General features: G+C 44.1%; 2 protein-coding genes across 5 annotated transcripts in view; both read left to right on the top strand.

The window, feature by feature from the left end:
* The first annotated feature begins 227 nt into the window (after positions 1-227).
* Positions 228-3,095, top strand: LOC120647310 (uncharacterized protein SYNPCC7002_A1590-like). 2 transcript variants are annotated; one of them, XM_039924063.1, is made up of 7 exons: positions 228-558; positions 659-849; positions 958-1,003; positions 1,929-2,005; positions 2,088-2,204; positions 2,721-2,819; positions 2,939-3,095. In XM_039924063.1, the coding sequence occupies exons 1-6, from the start codon at positions 372-374 to the stop codon at positions 2,790-2,792; spliced, it is 690 nt and encodes a 229-aa protein (XP_039779997.1). In that variant the 5' UTR covers positions 228-371; the 3' UTR covers positions 2,793-2,819; positions 2,939-3,095. The 2 variants fall into 2 exon arrangements, with proteins under 2 accessions (XP_039779997.1, XP_039779996.1); XM_039924062.1 differs by having other exon boundaries at positions 2,721-3,069.
* Positions 3,096-3,576: 481 nt separating this feature from the next.
* The window catches only part of LOC120647309 (protein SHOOT GRAVITROPISM 6-like), a 33,956-nt gene continuing 9,917 nt past the window's right edge, over positions 3,577-27,615 (top strand). For 2 of the 3 annotated variants that reach the window (XM_039924060.1, XM_039924059.1), the window contains exons 1-34: positions 3,577-3,716; positions 3,791-3,881; positions 3,966-4,020; positions 4,115-4,246; positions 5,440-5,511; positions 6,204-6,294; positions 6,374-6,469; positions 6,559-6,637; positions 6,718-6,781; positions 7,067-7,170; positions 7,251-7,356; positions 7,888-7,974; positions 8,309-8,386; positions 8,483-8,550; positions 13,653-13,752; positions 13,953-14,105; positions 14,204-14,293; positions 14,428-14,493; positions 14,620-14,718; positions 14,808-14,882; positions 15,561-15,620; positions 16,009-16,098; positions 19,806-19,927; positions 21,716-21,845; positions 21,918-21,997; positions 22,713-22,848; positions 23,504-23,585; positions 24,449-24,594; positions 24,796-24,876; positions 24,988-25,088; positions 26,492-26,730; positions 26,805-26,914; positions 27,102-27,230; positions 27,535-27,609. In XM_039924060.1, coding sequence (XP_039779994.1) covers positions 3,677-3,716; positions 3,791-3,881; positions 3,966-4,020; positions 4,115-4,246; positions 5,440-5,511; positions 6,204-6,294; positions 6,374-6,469; positions 6,559-6,637; positions 6,718-6,781; positions 7,067-7,170; positions 7,251-7,356; positions 7,888-7,974; positions 8,309-8,386; positions 8,483-8,550; positions 13,653-13,752; positions 13,953-14,105; positions 14,204-14,293; positions 14,428-14,493; positions 14,620-14,718; positions 14,808-14,882; positions 15,561-15,620; positions 16,009-16,098; positions 19,806-19,927; positions 21,716-21,845; positions 21,918-21,997; positions 22,713-22,848; positions 23,504-23,585; positions 24,449-24,594; positions 24,796-24,876; positions 24,988-25,088; positions 26,492-26,730; positions 26,805-26,914; positions 27,102-27,230; positions 27,535-27,609 — 3,327 coding nt within the window. In that variant the 5' untranslated portion in view covers positions 3,577-3,676. The remainder of the gene's footprint in view (positions 3,717-3,790; positions 3,882-3,965; positions 4,021-4,114; positions 4,247-5,439; positions 5,512-6,203; positions 6,295-6,373; positions 6,470-6,558; positions 6,638-6,717; positions 6,782-7,066; positions 7,171-7,250; positions 7,357-7,887; positions 7,975-8,308; positions 8,387-8,482; positions 8,551-13,652; positions 13,753-13,952; positions 14,106-14,203; positions 14,294-14,427; positions 14,494-14,619; positions 14,719-14,807; positions 14,883-15,560; positions 15,621-16,008; positions 16,099-19,805; positions 19,928-21,715; positions 21,846-21,917; positions 21,998-22,712; positions 22,849-23,503; positions 23,586-24,448; positions 24,595-24,795; positions 24,877-24,987; positions 25,089-26,491; positions 26,731-26,804; positions 26,915-27,101; positions 27,231-27,534; positions 27,610-27,615) is intronic. The other variant, XM_039924061.1, reaches the window with a different exon arrangement.

The following is a 27,615-nucleotide window of genomic DNA, read 5'->3' as shown; positions in this document are numbered from 1 at the left end:
TATTTAACTACATTTAGTATTCCATGCATGTATTATTTGCTATATTTAATGTTTCGATGTGATAGGAGATGTGATGGATGTGATGGAAAGTTTGGAAATTTGGTGGAACTAAACACACCCTTGATAAGGACAGATCCCTGGCGGCTGGGCCCACACGGCCACACTCCATCTTATTCTTATCCGTCGAATAAGATTTTTTTTTTTTGAAAATCGTCGAATAAGAAATAAAATCCAGCCCGACCGAAGAAATTCCCCTCCATTTCCTGGCTCAGCCCCGCCGGTCCCCCGGGGGAAGCAACCGCCCGCAGCCACTCACCGGCGACCGACGCGGCCACGCACGCAACACAGTCACATTAGCGCGAGCTCGCCCAATGGCTGCGTCCCTCCGCTCGCCGCCTCCGGTCCCCGCTGCCTTCCGCCGCTCCCGCACCATCGTCCACGCCTCCTCCTCGTCGTCGTCGTCATCCGCCATCTCCTCGTCGTCGTCCGCCCCCAAGGCGCGGTTCATCGCGCGCCGCTCCGAATCCGTCTCTGTTCAGCAGCTATCCCGCCCCCTCGGTACCGGGAGCCTTCGCCCCTAGCTCTCCTCAAACTTCACGCCGCCTCGCTCACTAGTTGAGGGGTCGTCTGAGATGACTGTGTCTGCTTGCTCCTGCAGCGGAGTACATGAGCTTGCCGGCGAGCCAGTACTCGGTGCTAGACGCGGAGCGCATCGAGCGCGTCGACGACTCCACCTTCCGATGCTATGTATACCGCTTCCGCTTCTTCGCGCTCGAGGTCTGCCCCGTCCTCCTTGTCCGCGTTGACGAGGAACCCAACGGCTGCTGCATTCGCCTCCTCTCCTGTAAGGTACCATTCAGCTAATACAGGTTATGCTTCAATAATGGCGGCAGTTGCTTATTTTTGCAAACTCAAATAATGGGTCTCGTTGATATACTTATTTGTGTCATCTTGCAGCTGGAGGGATCGCCTCTTGTGGAGGCGCAGAATGATAAGTTCTCTGGTAAGGCTGGTTCTTCGCATTACTGTTGTTTTGACTGTTGGACTAGATACTTGCCTGATTGCTGCTTGTTGTTAGTGAGTGGCTCAGTCGATAGGGTTCTAACTTCTAAATAGTGATTGAATGGGGATAAAGTGTCTGATGCTAAATTGCTGAGAATGACCTTGGCCACAATGGTATGGAAGATATACTAGGAATCCATTATTCCGTATACGAAACTGTAGTTTCTCTATCTCTCATTCATACATGATACAATGCTTACAGTGTTTGATTCTGTTGCTTGTAATGGTCAATCCCGCACTGTGATGCTCACATCACATTGATTCCTGTTTCTAGTGATGGCCAATCCGTAACTATTGAGATCACAACTAGATTGTTGAACTCAAAAAAATTGTTTCAATATCCCTCCTCTTCAAATCGCAGCAAAGCTGTGAGACCATTGTAAGATCACTGTTCTTTTTGTCTTACATATTTTCGTTCCACTACAACAATATTACATGACCTTACCACTGTGCCCTTGAAATTAAAGTTTACTTTTTATGCATAGGCTGAAAGTACCCTTTTCTGTTTTTTGTTTGTCTCTATGCTCTTATTTTAGAAAAAACAAAAATCAGACATAATACTTTTACATATCCTCATAGATGTTAGCTAACCTATTGATAATGCTGCTCTTGATTCTTAATTTTTTTGTGATATTGATACTTTTCTTGGGTTGCTTGATTTCTTTATCTTGATAATTTATTGAGAAGTTCATATGGTTCTGATAAATAGAGAGAGAGGCAAGTTTTGTTGTAGTGACATAACGAGACAAATTAGCTCATCTAGCAAACTTTAATACATATTTCTTATAGTGTTTTTTCATAGTCTAAAATAAACTATTTAATCCTTGTTCCAGGATATCATTGACATGATTTGCTGTGGGATGCAGCTTCCATGGTGAATAGGGTTTTCTGCAGCAGCACCTTGCAAGATGTTCAACAGCTTACATCAGATACTACAATAGAGGTATTGCACTCTCAAGGTCCCACCTTACATGGTTGAATCATCATTGAATTGAACACAATCAGCTTATCATGATAATATTCAGGTTACAATCGATATACCGTTTCCATTTCGAGTAATACCAGTTACAGCCATTGAATCAAGTGGCAGACAAGTGCTTGAACAGTTACTCGGAGTCGTGCTTCCAAGATTTCTGAAGCAGGTATGTGACATGCTATAGATATTTGTTTATTAACATTTTTCTTCATCTCAGCCTTCACTCTTTTTTCCAAGCTGCAGCTCATGTTCCTTTCACAGCATATGTTAGAGCAAGTCGTGGATGGTTCGGTCTATGTATAAGATAAAATACTGCTATAGAAATTTGAGAAGGAATTGTATTTCTGGAAATTACCTCATTTGCAAATTGAACAATTTTTCATTTTCTTTTTCTTAACAGAATCGTATCAGGTCAAGGCTCTATTTTACTTGTAGCACTTGTTTGTGCCACACTCTATATTCATTGTCGAATGAATGATTCAGTTTTTAGCTGTAGTTGCTGTCCATAATCCTTGTACATGAACTGGATGACCTAAAAAGAGCCATTTATGAGGAAGACATGTTTATTTTCCAGATGGAAGTATGGAACTACGTTGAGTCATAGATGATTATGAGCAACATTTCCTATAGTTCTCTATAAATTTATATTATTTTGATACGATTTTCATTTTTGTTGTTCCAGCTCGTTACTGACTACCAAGCTTGGGCTTCTGGTGATTCTTCAAGGAAACCACTTGGCACTGGCAAAATATGAAGCTCCCCAGGGCCTCCATTAGGCATGGTAGTTTATTTGTTGTATTGTATAGCAATCTTGCTCCTGCCTGAACGTCATCCACTTCACTACTACAGTGTCTGTATGCTCAACTTGTTGAAATTAGCCATTGCCATTTTCTATCGCAGCTCTTCAGTTATCGAGATCCATTTCCTTCTTGGTCTGAAGATTGTAATGGAGCATTCGCAATGAAGATCATAGCATATGAACAGTGAACTGTCATTTGCGCCCACATAGTTGAACAGTGCTGTCTTTTTTTTTTAAAAAAAGTGAACACTATTGTGATGGACTGATGGTACTTCGATCTGTGGCGCGGTGCTGGCATCAACATCAGCATGAGCGGTTGACGAAGCGTTGTCTAGTGATGCGACGCTAATGCCCGCGTATGCTGCACATTTCGTGGCGTTTGTTTATGAGATGGTGGCCGTGGACCGTCGCGCGCGCGAGAGGTGGATCAGTTTATTTTTGCAAACTTAAAGCACCCAGGCCACATGTTTAGAGTATTTGCGGAAATTTCGAAACCGACAAAAAACCGAGCTGAGCCAAACTGGCCGTGCCAGAGCCCAGAAGGAAGGTGAGCTGAGCAGAGCAGAAAAGCCCAAACAAGCCACGATAGTTTTTTTTTTTAAATAGTACAAGCCACGATTAGTTTAAGCCGACATTTCCACCACGCGTCCAACCTTTTCTCCTCGTCAGCACCCTTTGCGACCCCACCACCACAGCGCCGCCTGCCCGCCCACATGACCTCACCTCCTCGCGTCGTGCCACGCCCTCTCGGACTCGCGCCGTTCTGAGCTGTCCCCCCGCCTGCCCCCCTCTCTCTCCTCTCGGCTGTCGCCGCGGATCTCCCCGCGGCGGCCGCCACGATGGCTTCCTCCTCCGCCGCGGCGTCGGCCGCCGCCCTAGGTGACCTCTCATCTCCCCCTCCCTCCCCGCCGCTCGCTCTCCGTCCTCCTCACCCGCCCCTGCCCCCATTCCAGAGGCCGTGCAGGTCCTCGTCGCCTCCCTCGCCGACGACTCCCTGGTCGCCCGCGACGCAGCGCTCTCTGCCCTCCGCGACATCGCGCCGCTGTAAGTGGTCGTACTCGTTCCCCCGTGCGCCCGCTTCGTTCCGTGCGAATCAGCTTGGTGAAATTCGTTGCTTGCTGGGTGCAGGAATCCGCTGCTCGTCCTCGACTGTTGCGCTACAGTTTCTCGAGGCGGACGTCGGGTGCGTTCATGAGCCTCTCGGATGAGAATTTGGTTGTTCATTTTTTTGAATTATTTGCGGGGTGTGAATTGGTTTTGGTTTTTGTGGAGTGCAGCGGTTTGGGAACATGGCTGGGGTTTTTCTCGTGATGGCTTCCGCAGTGAGGGCTCTCGATCACTCCGATGCCGAGCGTGAGTTCCTTCGTAAAATTGCGAGGATTGCAACTGCAGAAATTGTTAGCTCAAAGGTATCAAATACTGCCAATCTCTCTCCTCGCGTTTTTGAGCTCAGTGTTAGATGATGAGCTAGAAACTAATGCCTTCATCTCCATCACCAACTTGGACAACTGCTCAGAACATTATGAGGATTGCTAAGCATGTCACATCCAATCAGTAGCATAGTACGCCCTCTTATTTTACAGGGCATGATTTGACTTTGTGTGGTCTTCTAAATAGAAATTTGATCAGAATTTATCTTATATAACACTTTTACTAAGTCCAAAATCCTGATCACATAAATGTACATTGAAATACAAATCTAATTGTACCACTTTTGTATCACTAAACTCATGTACAGTTATCCCAATTGTTAGCAAAAGTTTGAATTGTAGAAATAAAGTGCGCTTGTAATTTTGAACAGAAGGAATAGCATCCAAGGGGATCACGGATATGGAAGAAAAAGAAAAGGAGAAGCTACATTTATGATAGTGTTATATGATTTTTCTGTATATGTACATTACGCTGATAAACTATTGGAGAAAACTATAGCTACTATAACAGTATAATACGAAAATAAGAATGGATTGATTGTAAACTGATTTATGGTAGCAAGAAGTTTTGAGCATTACAGTTGATTAAGATTTTAGATACTTCTACTCTATGCTGCAGTCATATCATTTGAAATGTTAAACTTCACAATAATCCGAATTAGGTTAAACCTCCAATGTTTGGTCATAGCATGCAGTGCAGTACTTTATCTGATACTTCATTTAGTTTCTCCCTGTATCATCCTCAAAGTGTACATTTAACCCCTGAATTAACCAGATCGATTAGTTCTTTTCTAAGGTTATAAGCCAAATAACATAAAGTTTAAACTAGGCTAAAGAGACCTTAAATGGTAATTGTCTTTTTCATTGAGGCGTTTCCTGAATCTCAAGGAGTTACTTTTGCAACAGCTGGTTATTACATGTTGGGATTTGAATAGTTAATTTTATGAAAATAGTTTCAGGTTTGCAGTGTGATACTAAGAAGTATAAAACAGTTAGTTCTTATCATGGTTATGAATGTCATATAATGCTACATATGATGGTGTGGGCTATCATAGGTGGACGTTAATGACCAATATTCATTATTTTGTCTTACTTTCTTTATACTTCTGTTATTTTCTCGTTTCACCTGCCTGTCTTTGTTTAGCTCTAAATTATTTTTCTTTGGCGATCAGGAATTCAATGTTGATTGGCAAAGAGCAGGTGCTAGTCTTCTTGTTGCCATAGGTTCACATGATCCAGATTTGGTATGCCATTTTTCAACCATTCTCCCTTCTGTTTTCGTGGAGACAACAAGATAAATTTACTTATGATATAATACTATGTATGCTTGTTTACTTGAGGATAAACAAGCCGCAGTGGTATTTTGATCAATAACACCTAAAAAGGTTTTGTTACTGAGTACTGGAAAAGTTGTTGCTGAAAGTTGACACTGCAAGACAATTTATCTTATAAAATGATCTAATGTCATTAGCTGTTGGAAAATACCTAGTAGTCTCATCTATTTCTATTGATGATGCCATAAAGCCTTGGGAATTGCTATAAGAGCCGCTAGTATTTAATAGATTTCATCTTGATTGGAGAAGAAGCAAAGGAAACTGGAGGTATTTTGTATATTTTGGTTATTTGAAGATCATAAAATTTCCAAAGTCTGCACTCTAAGTTCTCTAAAACAAGTGGTCTGTCTGCTTAGGAGAGTCAGTTGCTCTCTTGGATGACCACCACAAATTGATTACATTCTCAATGGAAATGTGGGAGTGTATGTTCCCCATGCATTGGTCATCTGTTCCCTGTTTCATGGAAAATAGAACTCTGGTGTTATTGTCAACTCGATCTCTTTCTCCATGTTTGTTTTGGTCTTGTGTACTGGTTACTCTTTAGTCTTCACTAGCAGTTCAGCATTTCAGTAATAGCAATCTGTTGCCCTAACTTATTGCAGATGATGGAGGAAATATTTCTTCACTTCTCTGGACCAACTTCTGCTTTGCCAGCCATGTTACAGATACTTGCAGATTTTGCATCAGCCGAAGGTTAATCACATTTTCTAATTTAATTTCCATCTGATGAGTTGGACTACTGAATTTGCGACATGTGCTTGTTTCTTTGAAGCCTTGCAGTTCACCCCACGGTTAAAGGACGTGCTTTTGCGTGTTTTACCTATCCTAGGAAGTGTACGAGATGGCCAACGGCCTGTTTTTGCGAATGGTATTGCTATGGAATTTCCTGAGTTCACCAGTACTTCTCTTTAAACATTTCTGAAAACTTGAAAAGATTTAGAAAATCTCCTTTTCCAGCATTTAAGTGTTGGTGCCAGGCCACATGGCAGTACCTAGGAGACGCCCCCTCAGAACTTCCTTTTGATACTGATGTTATGTAAGCTTTCAGTTTGTTACAGCTTGTTTTTGGAGGTAATGGAAGTTAGGCATAGCATTTATGTAATATTTCAATGACAGGTCGTTCATGAATTCGGTATTTGAATTACTTATAAAAGTATGGACAGGTTCACGTGATCTAAAGGTACGTTTGACTTGGTTGTTTTGTTTTTGTCTTGTTTCTTTTCAACACCTTCGAACAATATAGTGTCTCAACTGGTAGGAGTGTTAGAACTAGAGAAGAAGAGAATATCGAGGACTTAACTCCATGCTGTTGTAAAGTTGTTATAGTTTGTTGGAATGTTGCAATGTTAGTGGTTTAGTGCACTGTTCATGTACAATATTCGTTTCTTTCACGTGCCGACTTTATGCTGTTTGATCAAATCGACTGCTACATACAACTGAACATTTTTTTTAATATTCTCACCAGGTGCGGTCATCCTCTGTGGAGGCTTTGGGAGAAATGGTTGGCCTGGTCACTAGATCACAGTTGAAATCAGCACTGCCAAGGATTATACCAACAATGTTGGATCTGTATGTGTTCTATTCTATATATTTCCTGAAGATGTTTTTCCAAGTTCCCCCCCAGATGTTAATTTCTTCTTCTCTTGTAGATGTAGGAAAGATCAAGAAGTTGCTTTTGTTGCGTCTCACAGTCTTCATAACCTTCTTAATGCATCGTTATTGTCTGAAAGTGGCCCGCCTTTACTTGATTTTGAGGTAAATCAAGAATATGCCTAAGACATGGTTTCTTCACTTTTTAATGTATTCTTAGTTTCCCCTGTTTTCCCATCTGTTGCAACTATGATAAGCTAATGCTGTTCAGTGCTGCTATCATAGATGCTTGCTACAGAATTACAATGGCACTGTTTACATGACACCTGCGGTTAAAAATGTGAACATTCAGTATATTATGATACAGTAGAATTGACTGGGTTATGACTTACAATGAGCTGATGTTTGCATATTTTCATCACTACAAATTAGTGGATCTGCATTTTGGTTCTAGATTTCAGATTATGAACATGGCTTGCATGATCAGATCATACTCTAGCAATCTACCCATACCTCAGCTAACAAATGTAACCTTTCTTAAAATGTTTATGCTCTGTCCTGTCACAGTCATATGTTTCTAACTCATGGATCGTATTGCTTCACGAAATATCCAGCACCAAGATATGCTATAAAATTATAAATATATACTGAGCATGCTCCTTGATCACTCAGAGTCTGTTGTTTCTTGTGTTGCAGGAGCTTACTGTTATCTTAGTTACGCTTCTTCCATTAGTATCTGTCAATAACGGCAAAGATGAGCATTATGCTTCAAAGGGATTGAAGGTTGCTGTCTTAACTCACATGCGTCCTTTCTTGTTTCAATGTTACATCCACTAACTAGTTACTTTATATCATATTATTTCAATCAATAATGCCACATTTTGATGTGACAAATAGAAGTCACAATTGAAGGGCTAAAAAAACCAAGTATCTTTTAGCACTTTCTAAGTATAAATGATGAAGAGACTATTTCTGCAGTATTTCTGTAAGACCTTGTTACTGTCTATATTTTAAGCAAAGTTTCCATACCTATTTTCTGAAAACTTGCACTGCTGTGAAATACTATATGTATACTGCCATCTGTTGAGATACTCATGTTTTAATCATTTGCTTGTAGACATACAATGAGCTCCAGCGTTGCTTTTTGGTAATTGGTTTAGCATATCCTGAGGATCTTTGCATGTTCCTTTTGAATGTAAGTATTTTTCCATGTGTCATGAAGATCCAAGTTTGCACAAGATAGGCTTGTGTAGAATAACAATTATTTTTGTTACTGTCTATTGCTATACAGAAATGCAAGTCAAAAGATGAAGCATCTATTGTTGGGGCGCTTAGTACAATAAAACACCTATTGCCCAGGTTTTCTAACTCTCTTGTTGTTATGGACACATTCTTTGGGAAGAAGTTACAGTGCAGAAAGAGCAAGACCCAGGCGCCATCTAGTGGCTAGTTTGTTACAGTTGGTTGGTTTGTTTCCTTCGGTTTAGGAGGATAAACATTGGTTTGTTTCCTTTTGTTTAGGAGGATAAACATTGTTATTTAAGGGGGCCGATGGCCAGTTTGTTAGGCAAGCAGAAGGATAGGTCTTAGCCTCAGAGCCTCCTAGGGAGGGCGAGGGAGATTCATCTATCTGTAATCGTGATCTCGTTCAATAAAGTGGTCGTATCATCTCTGGTATCAGACTAGGCTTTCCTTCCTCGCCATCCACTTCCATATTGTCCACCCCTTCCCCTGCGCGCCGCTAATTCCACCGCTTCCTGCCGCACATCGTCCCTGCCGCCATGCCTGGCGACGATGACGACACCTCGCCGGTCTCCAAGGCCGAGTTCGAAGAAGCCGTCGACAAGATGGTCAAGATGATGGGTGACATCGGTAAGAAGCTCGACACCGAGGTGTCATCCGTCCGTCAGGAGTGCTCCCTACTGTCTACCTCCATCAAGAACGTGCAGACGCAGCTGCTGGACAAACAAGGCCGCTTCGACAGCCATTCATCGTCCCCAGGCGATGGCACACCGGCGCCGCCAGTCCACAAGCTCCGTTTTCCCAAGTACGACGGCGGCGACGATCCTCTCACGTGGCTGCACAAGGGCGAATAATTCTTTCGCGCTCACGGTACACCCAAGGACCAGAAGGTGTGGACGGCAACGTTCTACCTTCAGGGCGCCGCCAGCCAGTGGTACTACCGCTGGGAGAAGAACCACGGCGTTCCATCTTGGAAGGACTTCGTCGACGGCGTCAACAAGCGTTTCGGCCCTCCCCTCCGCAGCAACCCCCTCGGCGAACTATCCCAGTGTCGCCGCACGGGCTCGGTCGACGAGTACGTCGATCAATTCCTCAAGCTATTGGCCCGCTGCGACGACGTCAGCGAGAAGCAGCAGATCAATCTCTTCACCGCCGGGCTCCTGCAGCCTATGAGCACCGACGTCGAGATGCATGCACCGGCGACCCTAGAGGACGCTATGGCCCTGGCGCGGTCGTACGAGCGCCGCGCGCAGCTGACGGACGACGCGACGCGAGCACCCGCGCGCTCCCCCAAGCCCAGCAACCGCACGCCCGCTTCATCCGCCAAGTCTCCATCGACGCCGAACGCATCTACCTCATCGACAACAACCCCGGGCGCTCCGGAAAAGGCTCCACCACCAGGTCCGCGTTTTACGCGCCTGTCACCAGAGGAGATGGCGCGCCGCCGCCTCGACGGTCTCTGCTTCAACTGCCCGAGAAATTCTCTCGTGATCACGCCAAGCAATGTACCATGCGTGGCATCTACTTCCTGGAGATGGACACCGACGACGCCGCCTCGGAGCAAGACTCAGAGGAGGACATGTCGATCTCCATGTACGCTCTGGCGGGCATTCGCATGGGCGGGACACTCAATCTGGCTGCGTCCATCGGCGACACCAACCTGACGGCCTTGATCGACTCCGGCTCCACCCACTGCTTCCTCGCCGAGTCTACAGCCTGGAGGATCGGCCTGGTGCCAGAACCACGTCCAGGATTGACGGTCGGCGTTGCCAACGGCGAGCGCGTTCCGGCGACGGGCGTCTGCAAGGCCGTCCCCATCACCATCGGCGCTGAGACCTTCCACGTCGACGTCTACATCATCCTCCTCGACGGCTGCGAGTTGGTTTGGGGTGCGACTGGCTGCGCACCCTTGGTCCCATCATGTGGGATTTCGACCGCCGTTCCATGGCCTTTTGGCGCGACGGTCACCGAGTCAAGTGGCTGGGACTCGACGCGCCCCCCGCGCCACAGCTCGCCATCACCACGGCGCAGGACCTGCTGCGCCTCCTCCTCGACGAGTTCGCCGACCTCTTCGCCACGCCGACGGGCCTTCCTCCCCAGCGGGCATTCGACCACCGCATCCATCTTCTACCGTCTACACCGCCAGTCGCTGTGAGGCCTTATCGGTACCCACAATTGCTGAAAGACGAAATAGAGACGCAGTGCAAGGCGATGCTCGAGCAGGGCATCATCAGGGCAAGCACATCGGCGTTCTCCTCGCCCGTCCTCCTGGTTCGCAAGCGGGACGGAACTTGGCGCTTCTGTGTTGACTACAGAGCGCTCAACAGCAAGACGATACGCGACAAGTTCCCGATCCCCATCGTGGACGAATTGCTGGACGAGCTCAAGGGCGCCATCTTCTTCACGAAGCTGGATCTACGAAGCGGCTATCACCAAGTGCGGATGCATCCGGATGATGTGCACAAGACGGCCTTCCGCACACACCATGGGCATTTCGAGTTCCTAGTCATGCCTTTCGGGCTGACAAACGCGCCGTCAACGTTCCAGGCGCTCATGAACGAGGTGCTCCAGCCGTTCCTCCGCCGCTGCGTCCTGGTGTTCTTCGACGACATTCTCATCTTCAGCAGGACGTGGGCCGAACATCTTCAGCATATCCGCGCGGTGTTCACCACGCTACGCGCCCACGGCCTCGCCCTCAAGCGTTCCAAGTGCCTCTTCGGCGAGCGGCGTGTTCAGTACCTGGGACATGTCATATCCAATGACGTGGTGGCCATGGATGATGACAAGATCAAGGCGGTCCAGGAGTGGCCGCTGCCCAAATCCGTCAAGGCGCTGCGTGGTTTTCTCGGGCTCACCGGGTACTACCGTAAGTTTATACATAACTATGGTACAATTGCTGCTCCATTGACAGCTCTGCTCAAGAGGGAGGCGTTCCGCTGGTCGGCGGAAGCAACAACGGCGTTCGAGGCCCTCAAGAACGCCCTGACCACAGCACCGGTTCTCAAGCTTCCTGACTTCAAAGAACCGTTCATGGTGGACTGTGATGCCTCGGGAACGGGCTTTGGTGCTGTTCTCCATCAAGGACAAGGCCCCATCGCTTTCTTCAGTCGCCTTGTCGCTCCACAACACGCGAAGTTGGCGGCCTATGAGAGGGAGCTCATCGGCTTGGTTCAAGCCGTGCGCCACTGGCGTCCCTATCTGTGGACACGCGACTTCATCGTGCGGACTGATCATTGCAGCTTGAAGCATCTACTCGATCAGCGCCTCTCCACGATCCCTCAGCACACTTGGGTGAGCAAGTTGTTTGGCTACAACTTTCAGGTTGAGTACAAGCCCGGCAAGTTGAACAGGGCGGCAGATGCACTCTCCCGCCGTGACGAAGGCGACGTGACCGCTGCGATGCACGCGATCTCCAGGCCGGAGTTCTCCCTCTTTGTGGAGTTCCGGCGCGAGGCCGAGCTACTTCCGGAGATACAAGCCAAGAAGCAAGAGATCGCCGACGGCTCGGCAGGCGCGGCGTGGTCGCTGGCGGATGGCTTCGTCATGCACCGTGGCCGCATCTTCGTCCCGTCGTCCTCGGCGCTCTGGCCAGAGCTACTCGCGACGGCACACGGCGCGGGGCATGAGGGCACACAGAAGACACTGGTGCGTCTGCGCGCCTCGTTCTACAACGCCTAGGCGTCCAAGATGGTGCGCGACTACGTGAAGGCCTGCATCGTTTGCCAGCGCAACAAGACGGAGCATCTACACCCGGCGGGCCTCCTTCAGCCCCTGGACGTGTCGTCGGCTACATGGAGCGACATCGCCATGGACTTCGTTGAGGGGTTCCCGCGCGTCGCCGGCAAGTCGGTGGTGCTGACCGTGGTGGACCGGTTCTCTAAGATGGCCCACTTCATTCCGCTGGGGCACCCCTACTCCGCACTCTCCGTGGCACAGGCCTTCTTCGCCAACATCGTCAAGCTCCATGGGTTCCCGTGTTCGATCGTCAGTGATCGGGACCCCGTCTTCACCAGTGCTCTCTGGCGGGAGCTCTTCGCTCTTGCAGGGGTGAAATTGCGCCTCAGTTCCGCCTTTCGGCCGCAGACGGGCGGCCAATCTGAGGTGACGAACCGGGTACTCGGAGTGTACCTTCGTTGCCTCGCCGGAGATCGGCCACGGCAATGGCTTCGCTGGCTGCCATGGGCCGAGTTCTGCTACAATACTTCGCACCAATCCGCGCTCCAGTCAACGCCGTTCCGGGTGGTCTATGGTCGTGACCCGCCCACGTTGATGTCCTACGCGCCAGGCCTCGCCAGGGTCACCGCTGTCGATCAGCAGCTGATGCAGCGCGACGAGTTCCTGGCCGAGGTGTGGGAACGTCTTCTCCAAGCTCAAAATTACATGAAGACCGCACATGACAAGAACCACAGAGACCTCTCCTACGACGTGGGCGAATGGGCTTGGCTACGCCTTCTTCATCGCTCGGCAGCCGGCATCACTGACAAGACCCACGCCAAGCTTGCTCCCAAGTACTACGGCCCCTTCCAGGTGGTGGAACGCGTCGGCCCGGTAGCGTACCGCCTGAGCTTGCCACCCAAGTCGCGCATCCATGACGTGTTCCACGTCGTCTTCCTCAAGAAGTTTCATGGTGCGCCACCAACACAGGTAGCACACCTCCCACCGATTGTTCATGGTCGGGTGTTGCCTCGTCCAGCCAAGGTACTCCGTGCGCGCCCGTCCCTCACTTCGTGGGACATTCTGGTTCAGTGGGAAGGCCTGGATGCCTCTGAAGCTTCATGGCGTCCCTTGGAAGAGTTCAAGGAGGAGTATCCTAATTTCAAGCTCGAGGACGAGCTTTTCTGTCACGAGGGTGGTAGTGTTATGGACACATTCTTTGGGAAGAAGTTCCAGCGCAGAAAGAGCAAGACCCAGGCGCCATCTAGTGGCTAGTTTGTTACAGTTGGTTGGTTTGTTTCCTTCGGTTTAGAAGGATAAACATTGGTTTGTTTCCTTTTGTTTAGGAGGATAAACATTGTTATTTAAGGGGGCTGATGGCCAGTTTGTTAGGCAAGCAGAAGGATAGGTCTTAGCCTCAGAGCCTCCTAGGGAGGGCAAGGGAGATTCATCTATCTGTAATCGTGATCTCGTTTAATAAAGTGGTCGTATCAGATCCGTCAATGTTTCTTGCTCTGTGCCTCTTTTAAAACTGTTATGGCAACTTCTATGATCTATCTTTGTAGATTGTTGGAATCATGGCATACTAAACAAGCACCGCTGGTTGAAATCGTGAAATCACTTCTAGAGCACCAGAGCTTGGCGATACGTATGACGCTAGCTGAGGTAATGCATTGGATGTAAACTCTTGGTGGAATAATAGTCATTTTTGTTTGCATGAAGCAGAGTTGGGTCACAAAATATTTATTATGGCCAATCCTTGTTTAACTCTTGATACATGAAATAGTATATATAATAATATTGATTTCTGATTCTTTATGCATCCAATTTTTCACATTCTCTGATATTAGTTAAATTGCGTACAGCTGATTGTTGTTATGGCTTCACACTGCTATTTAAGTGGACAACCTGCTGAGTTGGCAGTTGAGTTCCTGGTGCGGCATAGTGCTATAACTGATGAAGATCTAAATGATCTTGGCACTCTGAAAAATGAGTATTTCCAGGACAAAAGATTTGAGGTTATATTTATTTTGGATCATGTGTTATTTACATGTTAAGAGTCACTTCTTTAGGATGATATGTATTCTTATTCTAGTATTCTACTTCTATTTGTCAGATGAAAGTAAGTCTTGCTGGCTTAGCAGAACTAAGAGCTATATGTGAAAAGGGTTTACTTTTATTAGCGATCACCATTCCTGAAATGGAGGTAAAAGCACTTTTCATTATGCTCATCGAATCTGGAATTCAGTTTGCTTAGCCAGCTTCAATAATTTATGATTTCTGTAAGTCATGCTCATCATAGTTAAATAAGTATTGCACTTCAATTTTCCTATTTCCCAGCTTGTTCTATGGCCATTCATCTTGAAGTTGATAATCCCAAAGAAGTATACGGGTGCAGTAGCTACGGTGAGCATTTTGTTACACTCGTACAAATACTGTGCGGAGCATTATGTTTGCTGTCAATAAATACTGTACCTTCAATAAGGTTCACACTTTGTGTTCTGGATATGATTAACATGGAAATATCTGCAGGTATGCAAATGCATAACTGAGTTGTGTAGGCATAAATTGTCACAGACAAACCCACTATATACTGAATTTAATGCCTCAAATGAAACCCCGAATCCTGAGGTAGCTTGCTTCATCTCAGATGTTTTTCCTTGTAATAAATCTTTTCATCAATTGGCTAGTTATCCCTCATGATGACGCGGTTTGTGCAGGACTTGTTTGCTCGTTTGGTTGTGCTTCTGCATAATCCACTTGCTAGGGGCCAACTGGCCACCCAGATCCTGACGGTTTGTCTTCTTACAGATTTAAAATAAGATTTCAATGGATGATCTTAACATCTGCTTTTGGGCATGTCCTTTTCAGTCCGAGTGACTTTGTCTGTACATACATATTGTATATTATCTAGCACTCTTAGCTTTTACAGATGTTATACTCCATATGGGAGGAGACATCATTTTAGTAGGAAAAGTTACTTCACGAAAGCCCTAGAATAGCCTCTGAGTACTGAGTGAGTGATAGGTTTGCCTGCTGTTTTTTTTTGTTTTTTTATGCCTTTTTGACGGGCCTGATACTGTTTGCTTTACTCTGGTATCTGCATTATAGGATACTTGGGCATTGTTGAATGTTTGCTTGTCATTGCAATAAGCGATTATATTTGTAAGTTGTAACCTTTTCTTGCCATCAATTTAAAATCCCAGTGATTGCTGATTAAATATGGCCACATAGGCTCACTATATCTTACTTGTTTATACTATTTGGGCTCTTGAATATTGCTGATTAAAAGAAACAACCTTAAAATATTGTTCGGCAACCACTCTTTTCTTCTAGGTGAGATGGAGCGTTGCGTGTATGGGACCATTCTTTCTTCTCTCTTTAATACAAAGATACACAGCTCTCCTGTGTATCTGAGAAAAAAAAGATATTGTTTATATCTGCCGTATTCACTTTACCTTTGTATCTTGTAGGTTCTGTGCTACTTGGGTCCACTTTTTCCCAGAAACCTTTCTTTATTTTGGCAAGATGAGGTATAGCTCTGATCCAGTATTGTTAGAACATGAAGACTGCATGCTTATTCCAGTTTTCTATTAATTACCATTCTGGTTATCATTCTTTTGTTCTAAACGGAACAGAAAGTATTAAGGAGTAAGTTATATTTCTATGTATCTTGCAGTGCTTGTATCTTAAAATTTTGAAGCTTTTGTTTTTAATGTTAAATCCCCCAAAACAAAGTTCTATTGCAAATCCTGGCTGTGTCCGGTAATTCATATAATACTTGCCCTGCCCTTGAGTTATTTGTATAATGCAACCTACTACATGACTCCTGTGATGATTCACCTAAAAACAAAGAGATTTAAGATTTCATTTCCCTTCTGTGAAAGTGGCTTACAAAATGTCACTTTTGGCAAGTATTAGGTCCCTAAGATGAAAGCTTACATCAGTGACCCTGAAGACCTTAAGCAAGATAGCACATACCAGGAAATATGGGATGACATGATAATAAATGTAAGTATCTTATTTGTGTTGGTTCTGGATGATATTCATGTTGTAACAAGGAGTCTACAATTGTGGTCTTAGAAGCTAGAGTCATGATAACATTGTAGTGCTTGATGCTTTAGCAAATTTTGTTAAGAGATTGAGCAAAACAAAATTACCAGGAAAAATGGATGGCTTATGATGTTCAAATGTCCAATTTTTTCTGTCATTGTTGTCATTTTTTATTTGTTGTTCAAGAAGCCTTTGGGTGGTTGATGTTTAAAAGAATGTATTTCCAATTTTTAGACTAATGCTATCGCTGGCATTCTCATAAAGGTTGCATAGCCGGTCCCAAGCCCGGGTAAAGGAGGAGGGTTGCGTTAGGTTTTGGCAAACCAGCATAAAAAATAGCCACTCTAATGGATTTGAAACCCACAAGAAACTCGTTGGGGCGTAACCCTCTTAGCGACGCGCTACATCGGAACCCGGGTGTGGTGATAAATGAGCAAGGGCCGGGTCGTCACCCCCCCAAGGGCGCGTCGTATCGTGACCTGGGTACGATGATAAGTGAGCAAGGGTCGGGTCGTCACTTGAATGACGCGCTACATCTACGCCCGGGTGTAGTGAAAAATGAGCAAGGGTCTTCGCACTTCCCTCGACGGGTGCGAAGGGTAAGGAAGCTAGCCGAGCCAACTAGGATTCGTATAGGTAGCTGGAACGTAGGGTCCCTAACGGGTAAGTTGCGAGAGCTAGTTGATGCAGCAATTAGGAGGCGTGTAAATATTCTATGCGTTCAGGAGACTAAATGGAAGGGCTAGAAGGCGAAGGAGGTTGAGGATACTGGCTTCAAGCTTTGGTACACGGGAGCAACTCCGGGTAGGAATGGTGTAGGCATCTTGATTGATAGGAGCCTTAAGGATGGAGTCGTAGAGATTAGAAGGCAAGGCGACCGGATTATCCTAATCCGGTTGGTAGTTGGAGATTCGGTTTTGAATGTGATCAGTGCCTATGCCCCTCAGGTAGGTCTTAGTGAGAGCACCAAGATGCAGTTCTGGGAAGATCTAGATAGTATGGTTAGTACCGTGCCTACCAGCGAGAAACTCTTCATAGGAGATCTCAACGGCCATGTGGGTGCGACTAATGTAGGATTCGAGCGAGTGCACCGGGGTTTTGGGTATGGTAGCAGGAGTCAAGAGGGGGAGGATGTGTTGAACTTCGCGTTAGCCTACGACTTGTTGATAGCGAATACTGTGTTTAAGAAGAGGGAATCCCATCTTGTGACGTTTCGTAGTGGACAACACTCGAGCCAGATCGACTTTATCCTTGCTAGGAGGGAGGATAGACGTGATTGCTTAGATTGTAAGGTGATACCTGGGGAGTGTGTTGTCCCTCAACACAAGCTTGTGGTGGCGGACTTTCGTCTTTGGGTACGTGTCCACCGGGACAAACGTGCCAAGATTGCGAGAACAAAGTGGTGGAAGCTTAGAGAGGAAGCGGCACAAGCGTTTAAAGAAAGGGGAAGCGGCACAAGCGTTTAAGGAAAGGATGCTAGGTGAGGGGCCTTGGGAAGAAGGAGAAGACGCAGATGACATGTGGCTAAAGATGGCAACATGTGTTCGGAAGGTGGCCTCAGAGGTGTTTGGCATGAGTAGGGGAGGCAAACAGGAGGGGAAAGACACCTGGTGGTGGAACGACGAGGTGCAAAGGGCTATTAAGGAGAAGGAGGAGTGTTTCAAGCGTCTCCACCTTGACAAGAGTGCAGCCAACATCGAGGGCTATAAATTAGCGAAGAGGGTTGCAAAGCGAGCTGTGAGTGTAGCAAAGGGTAAGGCGTATGATGACCTGTATCAGCGGCTAGGCACGAAAGAAGGGGAGAAGGACATTTATAGGATGGCTAGGATCCGCGAGCGGAAGACAAGGGATATCAACCAAATCAAATGCATTAAGGATGGGACAGATCGACTGCTAGTGAAAGATGAGATCATGGATAGATGGAGAGAGTACTTCGACAAGTTGTTTAACGGGGAGAGTGAGAGCCCTACCCTTGAGTTAGTTGACTCTTTTGACGATACCAATAGACGTTTTGTGAGGAGAATTCAGGAGGTAGAGATCGGGGAGGCTTTGAAGAGGATGAAGGGAGGTAAAGCGATGGGCCCTGATGGTATTCCTATTGAGGTGTGGAGATGCCTAGGAGATAGAGCAATAGTATGATTAACTAAGTTTTTTAATCTCATTTTTCGGTCAAACAAGATGCCGGAAGAATGGAGGAGAAGTATATTAGTACCTATCTTCAAAAACAAGGGTGATGTTCAAAGTTGTACTAACTACCGTGGGATTAAGCTGATGAGCCATACGATGAAGCTTTGGGAGAGGGTTATCGAGCATCGCCTAAGAAGAGTGACAAGTGTGACCCAAAACCAATTTGGGTTCATGCCTGGAAGGTCAACCATGGAGGCGATTTTCTTAATACGACAATTGATGGAGAGATATAGGGAGCGGAAGGACTTGCACATGGTCTTCATTGATATTGAGAAGGCATATGACAAAGTACCGAGAAATGTCATGTGGTGGGCTTTGGAGAAGCACAAAGTCCCAACTAAATACATTACCCTCATTAAGGATATGTAAAAGGATGCGACGACGTTTGTCCGGACATGTGATGGTAACACCACTGACTTTCCTATTAACATAGGCCTACACCAGGGGTCAGCATTGATCCCTTATTTATTTGCTTTAGTGATGGATGAGGTCACAAGGGATATACAAGGTGAGATCCCTTGGTGTATGCTCTTTGCTGATGATGTGATGCTAGTTACCGAGAGTAGGGCAGGGGTTAATAGGAAGTTAGAGCTGTGGAGACGCACGTTAGAGTCGAAAGGGTTCAGACTTAGTAGGACCAAGACCGAGTACATGATGTGCGATTTCAGCGTGACTAGGCATGAGGGGGGAGACGTTAGTCTAGATGGGCAAGTGGTGGTCCAGAAGGATACTTTTCGGTATTTAGGATCGGTGCTATAAAAGGATGGCGATATTGATGAAGATGTTAGGCATAGAATTTCAGCTGACTGGTTGAAATGGCGGCAAGCTTCTGGCATCCTTTGTGACAAGAGGGTGCCACAAAAGCTAAAAGACAAATTCTATAGGACAGCAATTCGTCCGGCGATGTTATACGGTGCTGAATATTGGCCTACAAAAAGGCGACATGTCCAGCAACTGAGTGTAGCAGAGATGCGGTGGTTTTGCGGGCACACAAGGAGGGATAGAGTCCGGAACGAAGTTATTCGGGATAGGATCGGGGTGGCACCAATTGAGGAGAAACTTATCCAGCATCGGCTGAGATGGTTTGGACATGTCCAACGAAGGCCTCCTGAGGCGCCGGTGCGTAATGGGGTTCTTGAGCGGGTCGATAATGTGAAGAGGGGTAGAGGTAGACCTAAACTGACGTGGGATGAGTCGGTTAAGAGAGACCTTAAGGATTGGAATATCTCTAAAGAGATAGCTTTGGATAGGAGTGCTTGGAGACTAGCTATCAATGTGCCTGAACTTTGAACTTATTTCTTTCGGGTTTCATCTCTAGCCTACCCCAACTTGCTTGGGAAAAAAGATTATGTTGTTGTTGTTGTTGGACTAACATTTGCTAGTACTATATGTCAAGCTTTTTTGGGTCTGTTATTTTGGTCAAGTATTCAGATAATATACTATCTTCCATGGAGAACTAATCTTCTGTCATCTTTCAGTTTTTATCAGAATCTTTGGATGTTGTGAATGACACTGAGTGGGTCATTTCTTTGGGTGATGCATTTGCACGGCAGTATGATCTGTATGCTATATCAGATGGACACGCTGCTTTACTGCACAGGTACAATTAAACTTATGACGGTCCTAGGGTACTTTTTCCATACTGCATACTTCACAACGTGATCTTTTAGTAATTACTAGATGCCATGTTGTCTATGTGCTGAAAGTTATTTTTTGGTTTCGGTGCACACAAAATATTCTGAACATGTGCCACATGATATTCTTTTTGTTGCGGCAGCTGCCCCTTTTTGTATTGCATGTGGTTTCTTTGGAGAGAGAGCTATTTTAACTCTTAAATAAGCCAACTGCTTCAAATATACTTTCCATTTTCTACAATCAGTCAATAATATGGTAATTCAGGGTATTAGAGAAGAGGCTAAGTTCTGCTGCATGGCAGGAGCCAAAGGGCTCAGTAGCATATGGCAATGATGATCTCATTTTTGTTGCTGATTGTGTTTTTAGTGTTCGTGCGGTGAGTCTTGTATTATTTTGGCCCACTAGGGGTTCTATGAGTCATCTAGACTCCTTTTCTTCTCTTAATATAATGATGCACAACTCTCCTGAGTGTTCGAGAAAAAAATATGGTAATGCCATCCTTATGCCAACTTAATGCAATACCATGGGGAAAAAAGTAAGCTAAGAAGTTTCTACTATTATATATTTGGGGCTGAGTAGATGGACCATTAAGAGCTCTTCTGTCAGATTTTTTGAAGCATTTCTATATCATAGTGAATTGCCACCTCATCATTTCACATTAGGTTCGTGAATTCATCCTCGGCGCTTGTTAATCATCGTGCTAGATCTGTCAAAATCCGATACAACAAACTATTTATGCTGGTTTTTCGGTTGAAATGATTAACCTATCGGACATTATCAGTAAAGCTTCAAGTGTTAATGTCAATAAATAAATCTGCATTGTCATCAAATGATCTGATATTTGAAAGAAAAAGGTCTAATAAGTTTAAGTTGCACGTAGTACAAGATTTGGAAAAGTCCAATTTACAACCTCGAACTATCACAAAAATCCAATTTTCAACCTTCAACTACAAAACCGGATAACGAGGGCCATCCAACTGTCGAAACCTGACTAGTTTGGCCCTTTGGGTAGTTTCAAAGGTGGTTTTGTATTTCTTTTTTTTAAATAAAAATTCTGGTTAGATCTAAAAGATCAAAACTCATTTTAAATCAGAAAACTATGAAACTAGTGCCCAAATTTTCTAAAAATGTAACCTATCTGTTGTTGCTGTATTTACATCTTATTTTTTTAAAAAATAATAGGCATTACTACAAGCAAACAAATACTAGTAACATGAAAAATTTGGATCCGAATAACTGACCAGTAGAGTGCCAGTAGATTGGTTACATTTTTAGAAAAATGCTGACACCTGTTTCATATTTTTTGATTTAAATGAATTACTTATAATTTTTTTAGTTTAAACTTGAATATGTTTAATTTTTACAACATAAAAAATTATCTTGGAAACCAGCCCAAGTGCCAAGTTTGTCCAGTTTCGACAATTGGACCTGTGTTATCCGGTTTTGTAGTTGAAGGTTGAAAATCGGACTTTTGTGATGGTTTGAGGGTGTAAACTGGACTTTTCCCTACAAGATTTACACGAATGATTTGAGGTAAAAAAAAAGAAGCAACTTTAACCTTTCACATGATACAAAATCAATGCAACGTGTCCGATTGCCAGTTATAGATTCTACCCTTTGCTGTACTTAATTTTGCCAGATGCTGCAGAGCCAGGACCCATGTTACCCCTCATTAATGATTGAGGACATGTTATAAAAGCTACACCAAAATGAGGCTGTAAAGTGGCTTTGCTTTACTCCTTTTCATTTGCAGGTGCTTAGGAATGCTTCTTCAGAAGGTTGATGATAGGGTTTATGTCAGTGAGAAGATTGATTGGATGTGTGGACACTCAAGCATGTCTATTCCTATTAATCGCCTTGGACTTGCACAAGGCATCGGGCTGGTGAGGTGCCATCGTGAATCCCTTTATTTTAGGCTTATTTAGGAGCTTTCAGCACTAAAGTCTCCCTTGCAGGTTGCAGCATCTCATTTGGATACAGTGCTGGAAAAACTGAAGAACATACTAGACAATGCAGGGCTAAGTGCTCTCCAGAGGTACTTATATTATCCTTTTGGCAGGAGAGACCCATCAGTTAGAGCGCCCCACCTAGCCAACCCGACCATAAAACCCAGGTGTTATAGTGGGAGGGGCGGGGGCCTTTATCCTTGGTCCAACATTCCCCCTACGGCGTGCGAGCCCGGCGTAGCCCGCAGCAGGTCTCAGCACACGAGAGACGCAGGGGAAATCGCGCAGCGGAAATGCGTGGCCGGGAGGGATCGAACCCAGGACCTCGGCTCTGGTACCAAGTTAGAGCGCCCTACCTAGCCAACCCGACCATAAAACCCAGGTGTTATAGTGGGAGGGGCGGGGGCCTTTATCCTTGGTCCAACACCATCTATTTGTGCTCATCTTAGTGCCAGTTATGTTTAGATGCAATAAAAAACTGTACAGTAACTACAATTGTGTTGCTTCACATGTTCACTTCTGTGGCCAATTTTGTGCCCAAATGGGATCCTGTACTTTGTTCTTAACTCCAATTTACCTATTCATATCCCTTCTTTTCAGTTATCTAGTATTAGTCTGCCTCATTTGTAATACTTCATTCCATATCCCATCTTTTATTTGAAGAAACAGAAATGGAGGCTGTACCATTCAAAAGTGGATATGAAGACAACTACTATTTTAGCTTGTAGTTTATTTTTGCAGGTCATGTATCCACTATCCAGTTGGTTCAGTTTATTAGTGAGTTTATGACATCCAATTCTGCAGGTTCCTCTCATTTTTCTCATTTGGTGCAAAAGTGGAAGATGTGGATGACACATACGCAGCCTTGGCTTTGATGTATGGTTATGCTGCAAGATATGCTCCATCAACTGTTATTGAAGCCAGAATTAATGCACTTGTGGTATGTTATCCCATTTATAAACAAACTTTTTTCCTTACATGACCAATCTGATGTATAATGATATATGCATGCGTTTGTGACCAACTCTAGCACTGATTTGTTTTGTTCAGTCTGACACTCTAATTTTAGTGATATACAAATATTATCTGCCAATCTTTTGCCACTAATTCAATTTTGAACACAAAATTGCAGCCCAATATGGCCTCTGCCATGTCTATTACAGTACTGACCATTCTTTGGGAACGTATTAGGTGCAAACCAATCTCTCCGTGCAAACTATAGAAACTTCAATCTGGATCATCGGATCAACATCCAAGGGGCATGGGGGATTGGGTAATTTTACAATCTGGACCCGCCCTTGGATTGGGTAATCACACTTTTGCAAATCCCCCTCCCACCCCTCTGCGCCCCTTCCTTTGGATGTTGATCCTATGGCCCAGATTGAAGTTTCCATAGTTTACACGGAGAGGTTGGTTTGCACCTAATATGTTCCCTTCTTATTTACTGTCCACTATATTTAGTGTGGACCACATTTGAGTATTTGACACGGTTGTATTTTGGACACTTTAGTTAGATCACCTCTGTGGTCAATAGAATATTCAAATATGGTTTATTTCGGTTTTCATCTTGATGAATACCATTCTCTTGTACTCAGGGGACCAATATGCTTGGAAGGTTGCTTCATGTTCAGAATCCTACTGCAAAGCAAGCTGTGATTACTGCAATCGACCTTTTAGGTGATTTACTACATAACATGACTGCATTCGTATCTTAGTGTCACTATTAACTTTTCAGCTGGTAGATTTATCTTGATTGCATAGGCAAATACCTTTTCTGCTCTACAGATCTTTGTCTATTTGCTTATTGCAATGGGCTTGGTAGTCTTCAACTTTTATTTTGTTTATCCATTTTTTATGTATGTCATAATGACTGTTCATTTCGAAAATTTTAGAAATATTGGTTAGGAACAAGCATTGGCAAAAGAAATTGGATAGGAGCGCTTGGAGACTAGCTATCAATGTGCCTGAACCTTGAACTTATTTCTTTCGGGTTTCATCTCTAGCCTACCCCAACTTGCTTGGGAAAAAAGGCTATGTTGTTGTTTGTTGTTGTTGTCATTGAGATATTAGTAATTCCCATGTATTCCTGCTAGATTTTGGTAATTGTTTCACTACCTGAATACGTTATACAAAAATATTATTGAAAAGAAGCAAAATGTCCGATTCCCCTGATTTATGAGTGAGTTGAGAATTAACTCAAAAGCTTTCCAAGACAGAAAATAAGTACTAAGAGAGTTGATATCTCCATTGTAAACGGTTTTGGTCCGCTGTTTGACCATTTTCTGTTCTGTATCACTCCAATGATAAATTTAATTGGCAGTCTGCATTTGATAGATTCGCACACAGAATAAGATCTCTTTGCTACCTGTTATTCTAAATGCCTTGTGATCATATTGCATAAGCAAGTTGATCTATGTGATCTTATATAATCAGACTGGTATCAATTTTCATATAGCAGCAGCTAATTTCTGCATTTACCATATTTACTTCACGGTTATGTACACTTTGAACTATTGTATGTGATCAGTTTTATTGTTTAGGCCGAGCTGTTATTAGCGCTGCTGTTACGGGAATCTCATTCCCACTGAAACGAAGAGATCAGTTGCTGGAGTATGTTTTAACTCTAATGGGTAGGGATCAAAGTAATGATCTCACTGATTTCAACTCTGAGCTTTTGTACACACAGGTATATGCTCAAGTTTTGACCTTGTTTCATGCCATATGTAGAATGGATTCTTCATTCAGTTGAATCTTCGCTCTTTTAAATTAGCTTACATGTACAGTCTTCCATTATATATTTTTTCACTTCTGTTCACTATGTAACAGCACTGTTAGTGATTCAAGTTTAGAACTTTTTTCCACCTCTAAATTATTCCTACATGTGCAGAGTGTTGCTTTAAGTGCCTGTACTACTCTGGTTTCACTAGAACCAAGATTACCTATGGAAACAAGAAACCGTGTCATGAAGGTCTGCGTGGATATGCTGCAACACAACAAAACTATGCTAATAGTTTGTCTACTACTTGAAGAACATTTATTGATTTATATTATTTTGACTTGTTTTATGTCCCACTTTCAGGCAACATTAGGTTTTTTTGCATTGCCAACAGAGCCCTCAAGCATTGTTGAGAGTCTCATCACAAACCTCATTATTCTGTTAGGTGCCATTCTACTTACAAGGTAATGCTGTTGACTTATATTTCAATTGTACTGTTTCTATTTTTGGATAACGTTTCTTATCATGCTGTGAATTTCTTCTGTTTTTTCATTTTTCTTGTGCAACTTGCTGTCTTTCGTGAAAGGCCATTTTTCTCTACCATTACTTGTGTGGTCTTGTAAAACTCGACGACCACCGGGGGGGGGGGGGGGGGGTCTTACGGCATTGCACTAAGAAGAAACCTCAGCCTATTTTTTGGGTTGCCAGCATTTTTTTTTACCAGGATTTGAACCATGGTTGGTGTCTTCTCAATTGGAAAGCTTACCACTACACTACCAGAGTGTTGGCACTTGTGTGGTCTTATGTTTTGAGAATGTCTGGTTTCTTATATATAGCGCGCTAGTTTGACAATATTAAATATAAGTCCTAGCCTACCATGTATGCAGATCAAGGAAACACCAAACCTTCAATCGGATCTTTTGTTTCTTAAAGGGAATATACTATTACACTTAACCTTATCTTCAGCTTTAAAACTGTTATAGTGACTGGAAATATTACAATAACAACATCGTTCATTTCCTCAGTAGACGCATTGGAAGTGGAGGGAGTTAGATATTGTGCGAAAGTTCAGTTGCAGTGGCTGTTCAACAATTGTGTTGGATCTCTTCACTATGGGTCAGCCAAAGTAACTAACTAGGCGTAAAGGATTTGTCGTGAAGTATTAGTGGATTGCCCACCTCTTCCCAAAAGCTTAAGCTTTTGAGTTCATCTGGTTGGTGCATAAACCTAACATGGTATCAAAGCCAGAGGTCTCGAGTTCGAGTCTTGGTAGAGGCATCTTTTAAGTCCTCCGCTCCCTTCTTTATTTCCACATTTGCGCCTTGTTCCGGCTGCATGTGAGTGGGAGTGTTGTGAAGTATTAGTGGATTGCCCACCTTAAGCTTTTGGGTTCATCTGGTTGGTGCATGAAACCTAACAGGATTGACTTTAATGTTGAAATAACATGAGGTGAAAACGTCCTCGCCCTAGGATCTCAGGTGGTCTAGGAGTTCTTGGCTCTTGCTGGTCAGGTCTCATCCTTTTCAGTATTTATGTAATAGTTTACAGGGTTTTTGTATGGGCATGGTACAGGCCCTATCTGTACCACTTGGGGTTTTTACCCCTTCTTTCTTCTTAATATATTGATGCGCATCTCTCCTGCGCTTTCAAGAAGAAGAAAAAAGACGTGAAGTAGATATATGCTAGAGAGTGGTCGTAAGTACCTGTAATGGGCAACATATTAGTTTCTGGAATCTTGGGCAGCTTGATTGTGTTTGTTTCAGCCTAATATATTATAGTACTTCTCATGTTTGTATTCCTTAGTGTTCGAGAAAAAAAATGTTTGTATTCCTTAATCCCTATCACCTATCTTATATTCCTTTATCAGTGGTGAAGATGGTCGAAGTCGAGCAGAACAGTTGCTGCATATTCTTAGGCAGCTTGATCCATATGCATCGTCATCTTTGGAACACCAAAGAAGAAGAGGATGCATTGCTGTACAGGAGGTGCTAATAAGGTTCCGCAATCTTTGTTCTGGTGGATTCGGTGCATTGGGATCCTATCCATCTTTCACAATGAACAAGCAAATTGATCAAGGAGGGAGTAGGAGCTTGTCAAGTTTGCCCTGTATGACTAATTTTTTTAGATTGCTTTATAAGTATAGGATATCATGTCTGTAAGATGCCTTCATTTTATGGCAGCTGCATTTGTGTTGCCTAGCCGAGATTCTTTAAGCTTGGGAGAGAGGATAATGGCGTACCTTCCTCGTTGTGCTGATACAGACGCTGAAGTTAGGAAAGCTGCAATTCAGGTTTGTGCAAAAGAAGCTGGTTGCATTGTTTTGTTTGTTACAGTATATTTCTGCCCTTTCTCCCATTGTGCAGTTTCCATTTTGACATGTGTTGTATGATTGTATAGCAGGATTGTTTGAAGTTTTCGTCTTACATTGAATTCGAGCTCATCAAATTATTTTGATCATATGATCCTTTTTGTTGTAGATCATTGCACTCTTCTTCAACATTTCATTGTCACTTCCGAAGCAGAAGGCATATGCTAATGATATTGATCTGGAATCCTCATATAGTGCTTTGTCCTCCCTCGAGGAGTTAGTCTCTATCGTCAGAAGGGTGAGTATGATGTCTTACTTTACTATCCATTCAAGCCACTTTTTCTCGAATACGCAGGAGAGCTGCGCATCATTGCATTATTAAGATAGAAACAAGGCCAAAATAGCCATACAGACACCATTCCACTCCCTCCCTCAACACACACAGAGGGAGGTCCTGTTTTTTAGTTTACATACACGTCAGGGACAAAACAAAAAAAAAGACCTTAGACCTACTAAATAAGTCTGTTATCCACCGGGCTAACAGCGACATTCAAGCCACTTCATAAAGCAACTTGCTGAGGTTATGCTTATATCGTTCTCAGGAGGCATCTGTTGACCAGATGGAAGTATTTCAGAGTGTTGTTTCGTCAGTGTGTATTCTATTATCAAAGGATGAGGTAACT

The sequence above is a fragment of the Panicum virgatum genome, chromosome 9K (assembly GCF_016808335.1).
Source record: "Panicum virgatum strain AP13 chromosome 9K, P.virgatum_v5, whole genome shotgun sequence".
In the NCBI taxonomy this organism is placed as follows: domain Eukaryota; kingdom Viridiplantae; phylum Streptophyta; class Magnoliopsida; order Poales; family Poaceae; genus Panicum; species Panicum virgatum.
Note: the sequence above shows the minus strand (reverse complement) of the source record. Positions and strands in the feature narration are given on the sequence as shown.